We start from the raw sequence: 20,278 nt of genomic DNA, 5'->3' as shown, positions 1-20,278 counted from the left end.
TCCTGCTCCTTTGCCAGCCTGGCGCAAGCGGCGTGGTGGACAAGTCAAGACCTGGGCCACCACGATGAAAGAAGACCTCGCGTATCTTTCCGGCCCCTTGGTGGTGGGTCTGAGACGGTGGAACCAGGACTGGCTGAAGCTGTCGGTTGACCTGGCACAGGATCGCCGCGCTTGGGCCGCCATGATCAGGGATGTCGTGCGCGCCAAGGAAGAAGCCGGTTCAACCCGCCCAGGGTGAAGGCCGTTGCAAACAAAAAAAAAAACAAGCCTGTAACACGGTCTTGGTGCTGTTGGAGTAAAACTACTTTCAGGCTCATAAACGGACTGGTTTCTTCATATCAAAACTACAGATATCATACAAGCTTTTATAAAGGGCTGCTCCATTATTCTAAAAGATAACGTCCATAGGTTTAAAAAGACACGAAGTAAAACGTAAATTGTATTTTTCTCCAAAAGACAATGTCGCTCAGGTCGCAGAGGACTGGTCCCGCGGTGCCCCCTAGTGGCCCGAAATTGCATCATTTTGTTTTGTAGTTTTTGGGTTAGTGAATTTTTGGATTTACGCGGCATTTTACGTTTGTTATGTAGTATTATGTTTGATTCCATTTATTGGTGTGTTTGTAGCATTTCCTTTTTGCGTTAAAAAAAAAACTTTTATGTGTGTTTTTTTTTTTTTGCACCTTTCCTCTGCCTGCAGCATTTTAGCCATTTGCAGCATTTCTTGCTTGTCGCTTTTTGGTTTTCAGTTGTTTTGTGTGGTTTTTAGTTTGCACGTGTGTGTTTGTCTTTTGGGATGTTTGCATTTTTTCAGCAGTCCGATGTTTGCCCCTGTAGGCCATCGGCGTACTACGGAGCCCCGAAGGGGACATGGAAGAAAAAAAAAACGTTGCGAGATCTCGCAAAGAAAGATTGCATTCCCTTGCAAAGATTGCGAGATCTCGCAATACTTTATTTATTTTTAATGGTCGTTGACGTGCTTCCGGGTCATCGTACGTGTAAGTGCAGACAACAGTTATGGAGCGTGTTCAACCGTTCGTGAGTTTAATAGAATTTTACTTTGAAATTGGCTTGAAATACAAAGACATTAAATCTGTTCTTGGTGTTAAGTACAGTCTCCAAATAAGCGAAAGACATTTGAAGCGAGACATGGACTCCTATGACAAACTGAAACCATTTGGAATTTGTATCAATGGGGCTATTGATGGTTTTGCAAGGAAAATAATATGGCCCAATGCCTACATAACAAGTAGTGACCTGAAGTTGATTGGAGGTTACTACATCGACGTTGTGCACCGTTTGGTGGGGCGGGGGGGGGTTGTCCTCGAATCGTTCGAGTTGATCTTGGGACTGAAAATGGTCACGTTAAAGGCTTCCAGCCTTTCCTGGTGCCAATACCGCCAGGCAGCACTCTTGACAGTTACTTGGATCGAGCCAGCACCGCCAATTAAAGAATTGAATACATGTATTGGTGGCGGTTTCTTCGCAGCCAGTGCATGGAGTTCTGGTTATCCCTCTTCACAGACCTCAGAGACAATGGCTTCTTTGATGGTGGATTTCTGGACAAAAACATCCTACAATTTTGTTGCATGGGACTTATTCAGATGAGTTCATACATTCTGATAGACTCATTAATTAATTGGGTATTTTTGTATGTGAGAGTGAGTTGATGGGAAAGTGGACAGGCACACGAAAGAAGGAAAGAACATAATGGTGTGTTATCACGGGTTGAAGGTGAAGGAAAAGCGGGGAGTGGTGAGATGTGGTACAAATGAGAAGGGAGGAGTGAGACAAAAAAAGCAGCTTCATGCTAAAATTTCTGGCTCATAAAAACTGATATGACTGTGCAACTCTTATTTAACCTGTCTGTATATTATTTTCAACAGGATGAGTTGGATGACACGGCCCTAGTTATAGCCATCTCATCAGGCCCTCAAAGAACATGAATGTCCCCAGTGGTCGGCCCAACGTGATGTATACGTTACCTGAACTTTATGGTACAAGGGACTTCCTCTCCAGTTCAACTGTGTAAAAGCCAGTGTGTCTTTCGTTTGACCATGCCTTGTGATCCAGATGTATTTGCATTGTGTGCTTTTTTTAATGGCCCAGTCCGATCTAATGCCACCAAAAGAGCCATTTCAGGCTGTGAACTTGTATTTACACCTCAGAGAGGCCCTCACCGCTACTCTTTAAGATAAGATAAGAAAACCTTTATTAGTCTCGCAATGGAGAAATTCACAGCAGCAAATTTATGAAAGGAAGAATATAAAATATACAAAATATAGGAGCTGCTGGAAAGGCAGCCACTCTCGCGGCGCCATTTTGAAGTCAAAATAACAACACGTAGGACAGACAGCCGTGCAATCTTCACCAATTTTCTGCATACACTTTATAAATGACAGCCATTTATGTGTTGCTTGGTGTTTGGACCAAACTATATTACGGCTCCTCAACTGGTGTGAGAAGTAACATTTACATTACATTTACATTAGTAACATTTAGGAGAGATACCGACGCTCGTTCCTACCGACTGCTGTCAGGCTGCTGAATAAAAATAACAACAATAATAATAATTAAATGATGTGAAAGACAATTCTAAATAGCACTGCGATTTATCCATTTTGTGTTTATATTGCACTTAATTGAACGGTGTTTGTTTTTTTTTTTTTTCTTTCTACCTACATTCTTGCTGCTGGAGGCTGTAAATTTCCCCAGTGTGGGACAAATAAAGGGTATCTTATCTTATTTACTGAAGCCTGAATTTGACCATTGTCATTTCTTTTATCACTTCACCTTCAAAGGATAATTGATACACTTTTGATTACAAATAATATATAGCCATCATAATTAAAAGCATTTTTATCTGCCCTTTTTCTACCTGTATAAGGACAACATATTTGATCTACAATATAAAATGGTTGTTTGTCAAAGCATTATTGGTGTAAATAAACACTCTTTCTTGGTTGCTGAATTTATCTACAAATACTTAGCCAACGAGGATGCTGAGGAGTATTCCTGCATAATTGTACATCATCCCAATTGAATTTTCACCTGCCTGTAAATGACGACTACGTAATTGTCACTCCTCACTTTCGTCAGCAGGTGGTTTCTTGTGTTTAAAAAAAAATTAATGATTTGGAACAAATTTTATTCACATTGACAAATTCTTACAAACATCAATCTCAACATTTTAAATGGAATATAAAACTTCAGACCTTTGGGTAAAACTGAAAACTCCCATCTTGCCTGAAACCATCATGAGAATAAGTGGTGCAGAAAATGGAAGGAATGGAGAATTAACATGGAATCGATTGCATTGTAATAATGCACAATACACAAATGGAAAACAATTGCAGACTGCCCTTCACATGGTTAACTATGCCAGAGAATGAATACTTGAAATTTTGATTTAATTAATAATAACTTTTAACAAATGTAACATGAGTGATGGTACAGAGCAGTCATCATTATTCCATCCATCCATCCATCCATCATCTACCGCTTATCCGGGGCCGGGTCGCGGGGGCAACAGCTTTAGCAGGGAAGCCCAGACTTCCCTCTCCCTAGCTACTTCTTCCAGCTCTCCCCGGGGGATCCCGAGACGTTCCCAGGCCAGCTGGGTGACATAGTCTCTCCAGCGTGTCCTGGGTCTTCCTCGGGGTCTCCTCCCGGTGGGACATGCCCGGAACACCTCACCAGGGAGGCGCTCAGGAGGCATCCGAATCAGAGAGCCCACCTCAGATTCCCCAGGCTCTGCTTCCTCCAAGTCTTCGAAGTACTCTGCCCACCGGTTCACAACGTCCCGAGTCGAAGTCAGCAGCGCCCCATCTCCACTGTACAAAGTGTTAGTGGTGCACTGCTTACCCCTCCTGAGACGTCGGATGGTGGACCAGAATTTCCTCGAAGCCGTCCGGAAGTCGGCTTCCATGGCCTCACCGAACTCTTCCCGCGCTCTAGTTTTTGCCTCGGCGACCACCGAAGCCGCGGTCCGCTTGGCCAGTCTATACCCGTCAGCTGCCTCTGGGGTCCCACAGGCCATAAAGGCTCGATAGGACTCCTTCTTCAGCTTGACGGCATCCCTTACTGCTGGTGTCCACCAGCGAGTACGGGGGTTGCCGCCACGACGGGCACCAACCACCTTATGGCCACAACTCAGATTGGCCGCCTCAACAATAGAGGCACGGAACATGGTCCACTCGGGCTCAATGTCCCCCGCCTCCCCCGGAACATGGGAAAAGCTCTGTCGGAGGTGGGAGTTGAAACTCCTTCTGACAGGGGATTCCGCCAGACGCTTCCAACAAACCCTCACTATACGTTTGGGTCTGCCAGGACGGACCGGCATCTTCCCCCACCATCGGAGCCTACTCACCACCAGGTGGTGATCAGTTGACAGCTCCGCCCCTCTCTTCACCCGAGTGTCCAGAACATGCGGCCGCAAATCCGATGATACAACTACAAAGTCGATCATTGAACTGCGGCCTAGGGTGTCCTGGTGCCAAGTGCACATATGGACACCCTTATGTTTGAACAAGGTGTTCGTTATGGACAATCCGTGACGAGCACAGAAGTCCAATAACAAAACACCACTCGGGTTCTGATCGGGGGGCCCGTTCCTCCCAATCACGCCCCTCCAGGTCTCACTGGCATTGCCCACGTGAGCATTGAAGTCCCCCAGCAGAACAAGGGAGTCCCCAGCAGGAGTACTCTCCAGCACAACCTCCAAGGACTCCAAAAAGGGTGGGTATGCTGAGCTGCTGTTTGGTGCATATGCACAAACAACAGTCAGGACCCGTCCACCCACCCGAAGGCGGAGGGAGGCAACCCTCTCGTCTACCGGTGTGAACCCCAATGTACAGGCACTGAGCCGGGGGTTAATGAGTATGCCCACACCTGCTCTGCGCCTCTCACCGTGAGCAACTCCAGAGTGGAAGAGAGTCCAACCCCTCTCGAGAGAACTGGTACCAGAACCCAGGCTGTGTGTGGAGGCAAGTCCGACTATATCCAGTCGGAAATTCTCTGCCTCACACACCAGCTCGGGCTCCTTCCCTGCCAGAGAGGTGACATTCCATGTCCCAAGAGCTAGCTTCTGCAGCCGAGGATCGGACCGCCATGGTCCCCGCCTTTGGCTGCCGCCCAGCTCACATTGCACCCGACCCCTTTGGCCCCTCTCATGGGTGGTGAGCCCGTGGGAAGGGGGACCCACGTTGCCTCTTCGGGCTGTGCCCGGCCGGGCCCCATGGGTGTAGGCCCGGCCACCAGGCGCTTGCCAACGAGCCCCACCTCCAGGCCTGGCTCCAGAGGGGGGCCCCGGTGACCCGCGTCCGGGCAAGGGAAACTTAGATCCATTTATTGTAATCTTCATCAGGGGTCTTTGAGCCGTGCTTTGTCTGGCCCCTCACCTAGAACCTGTTTGCCATGGGTGACCCTGCCAGGGGCATAAAGCCCCAGACAACTTAGCTCCTAGGATCATTGGGACACACAAACCCCTCCACCACGGTAAGGTGACGACTCACGGAGGGGGTCATCATTATTTGTATTCAATATTACATAATATAATAATAATACATCAGGAAGCAGCAGCACATTTACTAACTGTGATGTATTTTTAAATTGTGTTACATAAAGTCATTATTGAAGAACATCAACAGTACAGGTGAGTAGATAGAAATGCTCGCTTCACTTTCCCCGCCAAGTTAGTTTCTCACTGTATTTGGAGGTCTGCATGACCAATTACTACTACGATTAATAATAATAGAATTTATGTAATGCTTTTCTTACTTCTCAAAAGAATCAAACGGTTTGCACTACAGTAGCGTATTTACAAAACAGAAAACTAACAGTAGGGAAAGTAAGCGTGTCGGAGCCAGTATCCATTTTGCTCTTGTTACGCTTATTACGTTAGTGTATGGCTGTATGCCCACCTTGTCGCTTTTCATGCGCGTAACGTCCACCTGAGTGACATTTCTTGATCGCAAGAAGTGTTCCAAGTCCTCCTCCATGATTCTCTCCTCCTCCGAAGTCGCGTCGTCTCTCAAATTAGCCGCGCACGACAGTCAACTTTGACATTCGCCAAGCTGACCCGGAAGTAGATCAACGCGCATGAAAAGAGAAAGATTGCGAGATATCGCAAAGTTTTTTTTCCTTCCATGTCCCCTTAGGGGCTCCGTAGCATCCTACGACAAAGCGCGTCGATCAGTTGGGTGAACTCCTCTGCACCATCCAAGACCCAGCGGATCCTCCCTTATTGCAACGGCAGACTACACGAATGTAGCCCGGTTTTGAGCCGACAGACATGTCGGAGACAGACGTAGTGTCTCGTAGCCGATTTTGAGTTGTCTTGGCGTGTAAGCTTATGTTATATTATTCATTGTTATTTTATTTCATTCAAGAATACCTAATTTATATTCTGTTGTTTAATAATTGCTTTGACATATTTTTATGTCGATATGTTCTGATTGGCTGTTGAAGAGAGGCAGAAAGTGATTTAGTTACGAAAGTTGTGTTCTCGAACGTGCTGCGGTGCCGACGTCTTTTGTTCCCTTTTAATGAAAGTGCATTTGGATTCCATCTCTCCTTTGCCGTTCGTAAAGTAGAGCTATCCAGTACAAACAACGAACCCCTCAACTTACATGACGCATCGTAACCTCATGTAGTCCCCTCCTTCCAGGAACGGGTCTGTACCGTTTTTGTCTTTTCTTAACATATAATCAACGCACATGCACATCATTCCTCCATTGACATGACTTTGAGTCAAAGTCTTTGACAGCTGCTTGTCCCGAACCTCCGACGATGGACTGAATCTTGACAGCAGCACGCAACGACTCGTCAGGATCTGGGCAGCGTGAATCTCGCCCGGTCCAGACAAAGAACGGCATTTATCTGGTTGTGTGACGGCGAGACTGTTGTGAACGACACCAGAGCTTGTAATTTGACAAAGCCATTAATGTGACACCCTTGTAGTTGAAACACACCCTCCAGTATTCCTACTTTCCACGATAAGTCTTTTGTTTTTTAATATGGTCATATTTTGCGATTTTAAAAGGTAACGTGGGCAAACCGTGTGCACAAGGTAGTTGAAAACAATAGCTGCCACACGTTGGGTGGACATGAATTACCCATTGTTCTGTAATACTGTATCCGTTTCTTGTTATTTGTGTATTTGAGGGCTGGGTTAGTTGAGTAGGGGTGACGTCATAGAGAGGGGACGAGCCAGGTTGGGGGGGGGGGGTCGGCTCAGGCAGTGAGTGTGGAGCGCATGTGCGTGAGTTGTGGCTAGCAGCAGATCCTGTGAATGTCATAATTGCCTCTTTTTGTTTATTAAAAATCGAACAGATTGCATCAGCGACTGCGTGCATCCATTACAGTACATTATATCTGGAGAAACTAGCATTTGAACACGCATTTTAACTAGGTGATTTTACTACCTGGGATGGTTGCATTCGCTTCTATTAATAATCTACACATTGTCAGGAAATGATAGCGTAGGAGCGCCATAAAATCTTTTATCTCGATAGCCACGCCCCGCGTGTCTTGATTGGCTGCTGGACGGGAGTAGCGAACATTGTTACTTTTATTGGACCACTGAGAGTTTTGCAAAGTCGGTGGTTCTGCGAACGCACCACGCTTCTGATTGGTTACTGGCCGTTGTAAACGGAGGTCAGTGCCTCTCATTGTGCTTGTCAAATAAGGGGGAAAATAGACTTTGCCACCACCAAGGCTTACTCAAGGACTCGATTACCACTCATCTACTTAGCCCCCGAAGAGCCAGAGGCCCATTTGAAATTTCGATGTAACTTTTAAAAACAAAGTGAAACAACTCAAATGATAAAAAGGCGGAAAACTTGTCGTCATCGTCGCCCATCGTCTCTGCTATTTTAGCTCGTTAGCTTAGCGACGCCTGCGTCCTCCACGTAACATTTCTGCAGACCACCTCGTCTCTCTCTCTCTTTTTATTCCAAGCATCATCACACCGAAGCGACGCAAAACCAGCAAGGGACACTCTTTTTTGCTAACATAACCCCGGGGTAAAAACAAACAAACCAGTGAAGTCTTGAGTGTAGCTAAACTAGCGCCTGCTCGCACTCGCAGTGATTCATTCTGTGGTTTTTGTTAGCATCCAACACATCATCTGAATATGATTCCCGACAAGGCGCCCGAGGACGACGTCTTTCACGGGGGTGAGGAGATACGCAGGGGGGCTCACGTCCCCACCTTTGAGAAGTATAAGGAAATGTACATGCAATCCATCGAGGACCCTGACAGTAAGTGTGACGCGTCCGCCAACTAGTCGCTCGTCAACATTCAATCGATTGTGTGTAATTGATTAATTAAGCGTTGAAGCAATTTCTGCACTACCACTGCAATCACTGATAATTCATGAAACATTAAAGTACTAATTAGTGCAAGGGGCACTTGCAAGAAAAAACACGTAAAATGATTTATCTGATGCACAAAGTCATTGGATAACACTGAAAATGAACATTTAAAAAGAACATGATATGAAAAATCTTAAAGGGCAGAAATAGTGATTAGCACGTCTGTCTCACACCTCAGATGCAGGGTTTGAATCTGTGCTCTGCCCTTCCTGTGTGGAGTTTCTGTTCTCACTTTGCTTCCGTGGTTACTCCAGCGTCCCCTGCATTACAAAGGACATGCATGTTGTGTTCATTAATTTAAAAAGACACAAATAAACAATTGAGTAGTGCCCAATAATACTTATTATGGTCCCTCCCACATTCTTTTAAAACACAATTAACTCCACCTACTAGCTCCTTGGCATGCATAATTGTCTCATGGGCCCACAGAGTTCTGGGGCGACATGGCCAAGGACTTCTTCTGGAAGGCCAAACATACGGGTCGATTCTTGGACCACAACTTTGACGTGACCAAAGGTGAGATTTTCATCAAATGCATGGAGGGAGCATCCACCAACATCTGCTACAACGTCCTCGACCGCAACGTATACGACAGGATGTTGGGTGACAAAGTGGCCTTCTACTGGTCAGTATGATCCTGACAACCCAGCAATTAAAACCTTGTTCTGCATAAGATTGATCGTTAGGTATTGAAAAGTTGTTTGTTAAAGTGTAGTAGCGGAAACATGCACTTTAGGGATTTAAGGATTCCCAAGTGTACTAATAAAAGCACACTGACATTCTTGTGTCAAAATCCACAAGGTACGAAGAAGCACAGACCACTTAACATACAATAAGTTGTCACACACTACTTCTACAAATCGCTGTGTTTGGAGTTAGGGGGGCATTTGTGTCTCGTGTAATTGCTGATTATTGTTTTTGTTACAATGACGACTGCAACTACGTTATTGGAGTGGATACTTGGTGACTCCGCCTTGGAAAAAGTACTCCTGATCAAAATGTATAGATGAACATCCAAGACAATATTAAAAAAATAGTATTACATGTAATTGTATGCCCAATTCTTGTGGGGTGTTCAGGATAAAGTCATCTTGTACATCTTTCTGTAGTTTATGAAATTAAAACCACTTGACTCAATCTTTATTTCCAGAGCACTTAAAAAACACAACAGCTGAAGAACTATTATTATTATTATTATTAATAATTAAAATAATTAATAATTTGTTTGACCACCAACATTTTCATTACTTTCCATGTTCTCCTTTTCAAAGAACCTCAACTTTTTTTGGCATGATTTTTGCTATCTGACAAGCTTACCTTTTCCCTGTGTCACATAGTTGAAATGAGCATTTTGATAGAGGCACTGGAAGGTGCACCTGATTTACCCCTCTTGCCCTCCAGCCTCTTTCCCCAGCTGTGGCGGGGATGGAAGCGGCCACCCCATGAATTGTGGAGGCACGCTGTCTGGCAAGCAGAGTTTCTAATCTTAGATCTGAGACTGATGTGCCAACCACTCATCTACCTTACTACCCCTCAACTAAACCAACTTAAAAGTAAAATGTGCATTAGATCAAAGTAATTCCTCTGAACTTGTTTGCGAATTCAAATCGGAATGAAATTGCCACATCTTTGTCTTGAAGCTAATTATTATTTTCGTTCGTGCGTGTTTTTGCAGGGAAGGCAACGAGCCCGGTGATGAGCTGACGGTGACATACAGAGAGCTGCTGAACAGTGTCTGTCGCTTTGCTAACGTCCTAAAGTCACAGGGTACTTTTGGCGCTTCCACTTAATCACGAGCCCATCTGTTGCGACTGAATGTGATGTTCGTTTAATTGTACATTGTGTATATATGTGTGCGGCAGGTGTGAAGAAAGGGGACCGAATAGCCATTTACATGCCCATGGTGGTGGAGTTGGTGGTGGCCATGTTGGCCTGCGCTCGCATCGGAGCCATTCACTCCATCGTGGTATATCGGGAGCGGGAAGCGCGGGTGTGAGCGTGCGGATGGGAAATGATGTTGAAATGCCCTCTGATAGTTTGCAGGTTTCTCTGCTGAGTCGCTGTGTGACCGGATTGTGGACTCGCAGTGTTCGCTGCTCATCACTGCAGGTGACTTCACATGCCTTTTTGTCAGCGCCAACATAAAATGGAATAGTGTAAATCAGGGGTGCCCAACTCTTCTTGACCGAAAATCTACTTTTCAAGCAACCAACCTCCCGAGATCGAGCTGTTCCTGCATGTGCACACATAGACACACACACACGCGCACACGCATACCATGATGAGCAACGGTCATAATGGCCCAGAACATGAACGAAACAGAAAAAGAAAGTACCGTAGATACAAGAGTTTGTGAAAAGGAAATCACTGCCTACCTTAGTAAAGAACTGACGTAGGGGTATTTTTTCAAGATGTTAAGTGCAAGACCACCATCGTAGCTCACGCGTACCATTTTAAAATGCTTCTCCTGGCGCTCCATATTCCCATTCTTTGCAGATGAATTGCAGATGAAACAAACATCGCAACAGCTCTGATCGCAAGCTGCAATTGCAGACTGCACACACACAAACACAAATTTAACCTTTTCTTGTTACCCAACTCGTCATTACTGTAACTTATGTTTAGTGGGAAGAAATTCCATCTGTCCTGTAAGTTACACATACGTACAGCACATGTGACAATAAAGTTGTATTCCATTCCATTTAACAATAGGTGAATAAACCGCTATTCTTGATTTCTTTATATGGTTTCAGTCATAACGGCCCTCCAAGGGAAAATAATTCAAATCTGACCTGCGACAAAAATGAGTTTGACACCCCTGCAGTAGACTAATGTAAGATGTCACTTAAAGAGGCTTATTTAGTTAGTATTCTTAGTTGGAATTCTTGAAAGAGGCTCGTTATTATTGGGTGTGATTCTTACCCCCCCCCCCCCCCCCTCTTGTTTAAAATAATTTTGATTGGCACCCTTCTTTAGATGGCTTCTACCGTGGGGACAAGCTGATCAATTTGAAGCTCTTAGCGGATGAAGCTCTGCAGAAATGCACAGACAAGTATTCTTCACGCACGCATGCACATTTATTTCAATATTTGTTATTGTTTTGTCTTTTTTTTACCTTAAAAACGACAAAGTTGAGGTACTGATAACAAAAAACCTTTTTTAGTTTTTATTTTTTTGCCATGCATGCGTTTCATAGGAAAGAAACGGCTGTTATTCATGATAATGCTTGCCGCTTCACATTTATCCTATAACAAATAAGAATAACGGTTAAGATGTTGTAGTGTCAATTCTTCTTCTTTTTTTTTTATGCGTCCAGAGGATTCTCACTTGAGAGGTGCATCGTATTGAAACATTTATCCAAAGAAGATCAAGACCCTTCCCTTACCTCTCCTCCAGCCAAACGCCCTTGTCCTGACCTCCAGGTGAGCTTCTTTTTCACGCACTCATTCCTTTGATAAACCACCAAATCCCAAATGTGAAACATTTTCGACTGGTCCGATATCCAAACCAAATATATCATTTTTTAAATTTGAGGTATTTCTCCTGGGTCACCTACTGCACAAGTAAAACAAAGCAGAGTCGCTATCCTTTCACATTTATCCTTTCCTCTCTAATTTTTACATTTCACAGTAATTGTTTTAACTTTTACAAAACTGATGGCCTTTGGACTTTTTTATTAGACACGTTCCATCTCGTGATATTGTTGTTTTCACTTTCCTTTTGAAAATAACCCATCCCCTTCATGATCATCCTTGCTTGGTGTTTCTCCTCCCTCCAGCAGGAGACAGAAACAGGCAGAGTAAGAAAAACTCGTCCTGTTCCACAGGTACTCGTCGTCCTTTCAGCCAAAACCACGCCGCACATTGTGTTTTTTCTCCTCCACCATCAGGGTTGACTCACACAAAAAACATATCAAAACAAAAACCAAAAAAACTGCTGACGGGTAAAAACAATCAAGCTTGCGCTTTTCACGTATGCCTTTTGTGTGTCACACTTGGCATTGACACTGAGATGAAATTACAATGGTGAAGTTAAATTGACTTTTTAAAATAAGTTTTCTGTTTTTATGGTGCTTTTTGGAGGCCATAACAACCTGCCTGAAAATCCACCAGTTGTTGCAAGTATCTGTTTTTTAGAGGTCCCCAATATGACTTATAAGTCATTTGGCGGTGACAGATGAACACAAAATGGCATCATTAAGCTTGCAGCTTTAATTACACACAACTCAAAAACAACATGTCATAGACTTATTGCAAAAATATTTGTACAAATATTATTGTTTTTACCCCACCTCCCATTTGTGTGGCTGATAGGCGCAAACATCTGAAAAGATGACAATGTCTCTGCTTGGTTATTTCTTGAATCTAACGAAAAAGATTGGGTCTACCGCTAGGTATGGGCGAATTTCCACTTATTTTTCAAAATATATATATTTTTTCATGCCGATAACAGTAAGTTAACCAGAACTATCTTTTACACATTGCTATTGTAATAACAAACCACTTTTCTTTAAAACAATAAATATATTAAGTGGACCCCAAACAATGTAATTGTGATTGATGTATGAAAATGTATTAATTGCTCATTGATTGGCGTCAACTAGCCCTCCCGAATTAGAAGAAACGGTTGTCCATGTTCTCAGATGTTTGTTGGCTTTTTAAATAAACTGAACACTTTATCTCTTTCCTGTCCGTCATCACACTTGCTCGCCTCATGCATCCAGATTTATTTTTATCAGCATGAAGATAATAGCGAGCAACGTATTTTGCATTTCCTTGCACCATTTCAAATAACTAATACTTTTGTTGTCTGCCGAGCACTTGAAGTGTGATAACAATCACAGTGCACGTTTCGACTTAAACCACAAGCTGCTGTCACTATTGATTGTCTCACGACTGTTGTAAACATGTCACAGCAAAGAACCGTCCCATGTATGGTAGACATAGATGTTGATTTTATTTCTTTTTTGCTCCAATAAACATCACTTGTTTTTCCTTAGCTCATGCTGATGGGTCGTTTCCTGTGTGTTTGGAGACTTATTTGTCTGACTAACCTTTCTCTTTTCACTTTTGTTGTGAGAATCAAATGGTATAAGACATTAGCTTGTGCGTTTCCTTGTTCAATGTTAGTAACATTGGAATCCTCATATCCATCGCCAGGTGCCGTGGAACCCGCAAGTGGACAAATGTTGGCATGCTCTGATGGCTGACTCGTCAGACGAGTGTGAACCAGTGTGGTGCGCGTCTGAAGATCCTCTCTTTATCCTCTACACCAGCGGCTCCACTGGCAAGCCCAAGGTAGAGTAAATCACGTGGAATTCATTGGTGAAAACACGCAGGGTGGGAATGGCGGAGTAACTCGCAGATCTAATCTATTTACCGGTGACGAACAACCAAGTAAAAATCAATGTTGGAAGAAAATCAGCTTTGATGTATCATGACGTCTCCAAAAATTCTTAAAAAAAAAAAAAAAAAAGAAAGAAAGTAAGTAAGAAAGGAAACACATTTTCGTCATTTCCTTTTTCAAATCATGGTCAAGAAGTTTGAGTACTCATTAAACAACCATAATTGGTCAACTGTCTGAGAAAACCCACACAGGCACGGGAAGAACATGCAAATTCGACACAGGAAGGCCAAAGCCGGAATTGAACTCCTGCACTGTGAGGCGGATGTGATTAGCAGTTGTACACCGTGCCACATTTACCAATCAAATAATTAAAACAAACTAAAAGGAAAAGGAAAAAAAAACACTAGAATTTAAGACAGTTAAAAAAGAAAGAAAAGAATGTTGGCATTTTTGAGAGAACGTCATGGCTTCCCCTACTGGCAGAAATGACACCTTAATGTGTTTTTCACTGACATAGACATTGTGATGTATTGTTGTAAATTCTATTTCAAATTTATAGAGTATCGCAGTCGTCGCTCATTCTGCACCCGTAGTAATAAAAAAACAAAATAAAACAACCCCAAAAAAATGGAATTGTATTATTCCCCAGGGTGTCCTTCACACAGTCAGCGGCTACATGCTCTACACCGCCGCCACCTTCAAGCTGGTCTTTGACTACCGGCCTGACGACGTTTACTGGTGCACGGCTGACATCGGCTGGATCACCGGACACTCATACATCACTTACGGGCCGCTGGCCAATGGCGCCACCAGCGTCCTGGTGAGATAGCGTCGGGGGCCGAAGTCATGCTATCCTCGGGGGCGGAGCTGCGTGAGGGTCAATGATGGTCGTGGCTGGCTTTAACAAGATCTGAACATGAGTCGTTTACTTTGTATGTGAATGAGTGTGTGTGTGTTTCAGTTTGAGGGTCTTCCCACGTACCCGGATGTGAGCCGCATGTGGGCGATTATAGACAAATATCACGTGAGCAAGTTCTACACAGCGCCCACCGCCATCAGGCTGTTGATGAAGTACGGCAGCGAGCCAGTGCAGAAGTGAGAAACTTAATGTCCCTTCTGTCAAACCCCACATCATCTTGGCGCCACTTCACTTTGACATTTGTGAGTTTGTGTATGCACAGATACAAGCGAGACTCTCTGAAAGTTTTGGGCACAGTCGGAGAGCCCATCAACCCTGAGGCCTGGCAGTGGTACTTCAAGGTGGTCGGAGATGGTAGATGTCCCATCGTCGATACGTTCTGGCAGACAGAGACAGTGAGTTCACTCGGCGGCGTCCCCTGCTAGACACATCTCTGTTACTGTGCGTTGTGTCTTCCAGGGAGGACACGTGATGACGCCTCTGCCGGCAGCCACGCCCATGAAGCCAGGCTCTGCTGTAAGTCATTATAAAGTGAGGAGGTCCACTTTCACACTCCTGGAAAATATGCTGCACTTTAGCACTTAAAGGTCAAGAGTGAAGGAAACTTGGCCAGACATCATTTGAGTAATCCATAGAGCTAAAGCAATTTCCAGCATAGTTCCCTTAGGAACTATGCATCTTTAAATATTTGCAACTAACAATGCTGCCGATATATCTGCGGAGTGGCCGGCAACCTAATAGAACCACCTTAGCAATGACAATGTAAGACACCAACACACTATAATAGTAATAATAATAATAATAACACATTTCATTTATAAGCGCCTAAAATGTGTGCTCACAGTGCGAGTGAGGATACATGGATCAGCTATCCTGTACCAGCAGCCGAAATAGCTCACGGTTCGTCCATTTCCAACAGGTCTCATCTCCAACCCCCCCCAAAAAAATCTCAATTGAGCTTCCTTCATACCTGCTTCTGATTTGGACCCATCTATGTGAAATTCCTAGATGCAGATAACTAAAGTTCCAACCCGGGAATGGCTAAAATGGCTGCTTCATATCAAAATAGCTGACTTCCTTCCTGATCAATGTTGGACTTGGGTCCTTGAAACTTTTTTCACACATCCTGGTGGTGGATACCGAGAAACTTGTCTCTTTCAGACATTTCCATTCTTCGGAGTCGTGCCAGCGATCTTGAACGAGTCGGGTGAGGAGTTGGAGGGCCCGAGTGAAGGTTACCTGGTAGGAAGCGCCACCATTCGCATTTCTGCTCGGCTTGGCAGCAGAAGGAAGGGCGTCATGTCTGACTTGTCACTCCAAACAGGTGTTCAAGCAGCCATGGCCCGGCGTGATGAGGACGGTGTTCGGCAATCACGGCAGGTTTGAAAACACCTATTTCAAGAAGTTCCCGGGATACTACGTGACTGGAGATGGTGAGGGGATGCAGCAGTGAGGCGGCGTTGCAATCCATCGCTATGCTGATGATGTGGATGTTTTGTATGCTTTTTGTTTTTCTTCCATGTGCAGGCTGCCGTAGAGACAAGGACGGATACTATTGGATCACCGGGAGGATAGACGACATGCTTAACGTCTCAGGTCAGAGCAACCTCTCTGTGTCTCAGGCCACATCCACATTGAAAAATGGGGGAATATCGAAGAAGGAAGATTAGTTCGCCCCTGATTTCACCCGGCTAGAATTTGTTTTCCTTTTTAAGAGAGATTTTTTTTTCTAGAAAAAGCATAAAGTTTTCATGTTTTTAATTGGGAAATAAATCAATACACAAAAGTAAATAAATAAGTCTTCATAGTTCAAAAAGTTAAATTTTTACCCAAATGGTGAATAAGTTATAGAAATTAAGTCTTTGTATAAATGTATTTTTTAAGTTTTAATTCACAGGGTTGAAGAGATTTCGTCAGGGGGATAGAAGTATTGAAATGCAACAAGAATAAGTGTCTTTATTCAATAGTAATGTTGGATTTTTATTTTAGTATTTTTTTATTGTAAGCTTATAGGTGTATTTTTTTTCCCAAGACAAAAAAAAATTGTTAGTCATGTATAATATTATTTAACATTTGCTGATTGCTGCCAAATGTCAGCAGAGCAAGTCCGAATCTTGTTTTCACTGTCTTTCCGAGAGAAACAAAGGTTGAATAACATTTGAAAATTTCAAGAATAAATTTGAGTGAGAGGTGACAGGCAAAACTTTTTCTATTTTCATTTAATGCAAAGCCCCTTTTTTCAGGGGAATTTCTTTTTCAAGGCCATGTTGTGTAGCCCTCACCTGACTTGATGCGTCTTTACAGGTCATTTGCTGAGCACGGCAGAGGTGGAGTCAGCATTGGTGGAGCATGAGGCCGTCGCCGAGGCCGCCGTGGTGGGTCGGCATCACCCCGTCAAAGGAGAAAGTCTCTACTGCTTTGTGACGTTACGAGATGGTGTCGCCTTCAATCACACGTTGGAGGTCCAACTCAAAAATCAAGGTGGTTTCTCTTCAGTAAAATGCTCCGGATTCTCTTTCTGTGTTGTTTTCATGACTTGACTCAACCTTTTTTTCACAAAGCCAGCTCTTATGTATTTGTTCTCATTTTTCTTGAATTGAACTCAATGATGGCCCAATAAAAGGACATTGTGAAATGTGACTCTTTTATTTCAGTAGTTTGAGTTCAATTCGTAAAAGATGGGTGTAAAAACACAAGTGCTGTTTTATCCTTATTTTTCTGTATTTGCATTTATTGTAAGCTTTGGTCAGTATGAGTATGGTGTGCATCATGATATTAAATACTGCTGAGTGCTGAAATATTTTTTACTGCAAAAACATTTTGATTTAAAAAAAAAAAAATGAAAAACTTTCCCTGAAAACTATTGTGAAATAATTGCTTGTTGGTCAACAGTGCGTGAAAAGATCGGTGCCATTGCCACACCCGATTTCATTCAAGATGCTCCAGCGCTACCCAAGACCAGATCAGGTATGGATTGGGGTGCAAAAATCTGGAAATTTCTCAATTGTAGCTGTAGTTATGCTGTGTGGCGACAGGGGAGTTTCTCACTTCAAGTGACAGTTCGGTAGATATTGTATAGTAAATCTTCAAAAAAAGAGACATCACAAGTGGTATTAAATTCAAGTCCGTTATATAGTCATCTTGGTTATGCTAAACAACTTTGCCGATTCATGGACGATTGTCAGTAGTCTACAGAGCACTAGCTCCCTTCGCTCGCACACAAGCAATATTTGGCTTATTGATGACTTATAGGTTGGATGGGTTACAGATGAACGTTCATACTGCAGACACATCGCATATATATACAATTTATACCAACAGACGAAAGAGGCCCAGGTCGGATTTGAAAAAATCTGAACTGTACTATTCACACTGCATGAAAAAATTGATACATCTTGCATATGGGCGAAAAAAAATTGAATTGAGTTGGTGTGAACATAGCCTTAGTCATATTTTTGGGGGGATATTTATTCTACAAAAACCAAGACCAAGTACAGTGGAGTTCAAACTCGCACCCAAAATCCTTGTTCCCTAATCATGGGTGCTTTCGAAAATACACTTTGAGCATGCAACTGTTGCATTCCAATTGTTCAGAAACTCAGATCTTTGTTTAAATGTGCCGTTTGGTTATTCAGAGTGCACCAGTCAAGGAGAGATGGAGCCCAGTATCTCAGGCAGTACACATGGAAACTGTTCAAGCATGAGCTGCTGATCACTTTATGGCGTACGCTACCCTTGGAAATTAATGGGAGCGGAGGACACTTTGCCTTTCCAAACACAGTTTTTCAGTGATTGTAGTTGTTAGAGCAGGCGTGGGCAAACTACGGCCCACGGGCCGGATCCGGCCCATTGGTCATTTTAATAAGGCCCGCCAAAGATTGGTGCACAATTAAGGTTTGATTGCATTCATTGCGTTTGGACTTGTAAGGACAGGTATTTCAACACCAGGTGGTGCAGTTACTTCAAGTTGCAGAGCACAGGGAGGGAGGGGAAGACGAAGAAAGAGGGAGAGAGTAATGACCATGGAAGGGAAAGTCATATGTATCTGATTAAACGAAGCTGGTAACAAAGTACGAAACATTCAGGAGACGCCTAGAGTTGGAAAGACTCAAATCTACGAGACTTTGGAAAAAAAAGGAAGCGATTCTTACTCGGTCCGATTCTGGCAATTTCCATGCTCAGAGTGAATTGCTTGTGGCTCGAGTCAATGAACATTTCCTAGAATGGTTTGATTGTTATCGTGTTAAAAACTTTCCGCAAACCGGACAGCTAATAAGAGTTGGAGAGCAGTCAAATGTGTCGAGCGTGAACAACAGGGGGCTCAGTACACATCTTTGCGGAGAACCGGTGCTGAGTGTGATGGTGGAGGAGAATGTTACATTATTACTGGCATACAAAGACATTGCGCTATTGTCTTTATTTTCTATTTCTAACTTTTGGCTCAGCCCTCCACAATATTTTCTGCTTCTCATTCGGCCCCCCCGGGAAAGTAATTGCCCACCCCAGTGTTAGAGTGAATTTACGAACGCCCCCCAACCTCCCATTTCTTCTAATTTTGTTTGGAGGTTTGCAAATACCTTTGGTGTATTATCGGCACCTTCTTTAGCATGCTTTCAAGAAGGTGGCCACTGGCAGTAATGTGATAATATTTTCGCATTAAAAGTTTTACTGGTGACATTTTTTTTCTAAGAATCAGTGACCTTTTCAATTATAACCACTGCCAATAACTCAAATACTCAACAGTAAAGTGAATTGATTTTGAGAATGAAATTCAGTCGGGTGTGCCTTTACCATTCTTGATCAAAGTTTAAGAAAATGACCCAATCCTTCCTCAATTTAGCGGCAGGAATGGAACATTTCCCAAAGATTGGACTGGATAACTGGATCTTGAAACTGGTTAACTGGCCCATGCTTGATTTATGTATCGTAGTTCTTATCCCTAAAGTGTCGTCTTTTCCAGGCAAGATCATGCGCCGCGTGCTGCGCAAGATCGCCGGCGGCGAGCGGGACCTGGGCGACATCTCCACACTGGCCGACTCTTCGGTGGTAGAGCAGCTTTTCCAGAACAGATGCTCCACGCCCGTGTGACAACATGCCAGGATACCAGATCCGTTGACTTACTCATTACCTGATCTTCTGCTAACAAAGGACAATAATTGAAGAACAAGGTGTGACTGTGTGAGGCTGAATAGATACCTTTTTTTTTCACTCTGACACACACCCAATATGATTTAAGCTTACTTTAATTTATGTCTTAAAATGTTTTTCCTTAATTTGCTTTGTGGCATGTCTGCTCTTTGTATTCTTTTGGGGTTGTTTTCTTTGTCTTGTGTTTTTAAACAAATATGTTTTTGATTAAAACATAAAAAAGATGTTTGTGGTCTGGTCAACTTTGTCTTCAGAATGTGCGCTCGTACAAGACTGTACAAGGCTGCAGGCATTGCTTAAGACACCATTTATGTTTTGGGTCATTTTCATCTAACGGCATCATTAATGATCCAATAACGGTAAATACACCTGTAAAAAAAAAGACATCTAATTTGGCATTTCTTTTTAATGCTGCCATGATTATGATTGTGTGAATGGGTGCCATGCCGAAACACCCACCCTAAAAGTCCCATGATGATGTAAAATCTTGGAC

The 20,278-nt window shown here is 43.4% G+C and overlaps 1 protein-coding gene across 3 annotated transcripts; it reads left to right on the top strand.

The window, feature by feature from the left end:
* Positions 1-7,680: 7,680 nt before the first annotated feature.
* Positions 7,681-20,009, top strand: acss2 (acyl-CoA synthetase short chain family member 2). 3 transcript variants are annotated; one of them, XM_052056925.1, is made up of 19 exons: positions 7,681-8,258; positions 8,802-8,997; positions 10,048-10,139; positions 10,235-10,338; positions 10,409-10,481; positions 11,349-11,424; positions 11,689-11,794; positions 12,154-12,198; positions 13,532-13,669; positions 14,368-14,538; positions 14,680-14,813; positions 14,900-15,032; positions 15,097-15,153; positions 15,799-15,879; positions 15,962-16,070; positions 16,165-16,233; positions 16,942-17,118; positions 17,530-17,604; positions 19,598-20,009. In XM_052056925.1, exons 1-19 carry the CDS (start codon positions 8,132-8,134, stop codon positions 19,723-19,725), a joined length of 2,091 nt encoding a protein of 696 aa, XP_051912885.1. In that variant the 5' UTR covers positions 7,681-8,131; the 3' UTR covers positions 19,726-20,009. The 3 variants fall into 3 exon arrangements, with proteins under 3 accessions (XP_051912885.1, XP_051912884.1, XP_051912886.1); XM_052056924.1 differs by having other exon boundaries at positions 12,151-12,198; XM_052056926.1 differs by lacking the exon at positions 12,154-12,198.
* Positions 20,010-20,278: the final 269 nt, after the last annotated feature.

This window comes from Hippocampus zosterae, chromosome 2 (assembly GCF_025434085.1).
Source record: "Hippocampus zosterae strain Florida chromosome 2, ASM2543408v3, whole genome shotgun sequence".
Lineage (NCBI taxonomy): Eukaryota > Metazoa > Chordata > Actinopteri > Syngnathiformes > Syngnathidae > Hippocampus > Hippocampus zosterae.
Note: the sequence above shows the minus strand (reverse complement) of the source record. Positions and strands in the feature narration are given on the sequence as shown.

Bases quoted from the DNA above. Each gene is read 5' to 3' on its own strand.
- acss2 (XM_052056924.1), top strand. From the start codon at position 8,132: ATGATTCCCGACAAGGCGCCCGAGGACGACGTCTTTCACGGGGGTGAG. The intron at 8,259-8,801 runs GTAAGTGTGACG...ATGGGCCCACAG, and splicing joins ATCCATCGAGGACCCTGACA to AGTTCTGGGGCGACATGGCC. The intron at 14,539-14,679 runs GTGAGATAGCGT...TGTGTGTTTCAG, and splicing joins ATGGCGCCACCAGCGTCCTG to TTTGAGGGTCTTCCCACGTA.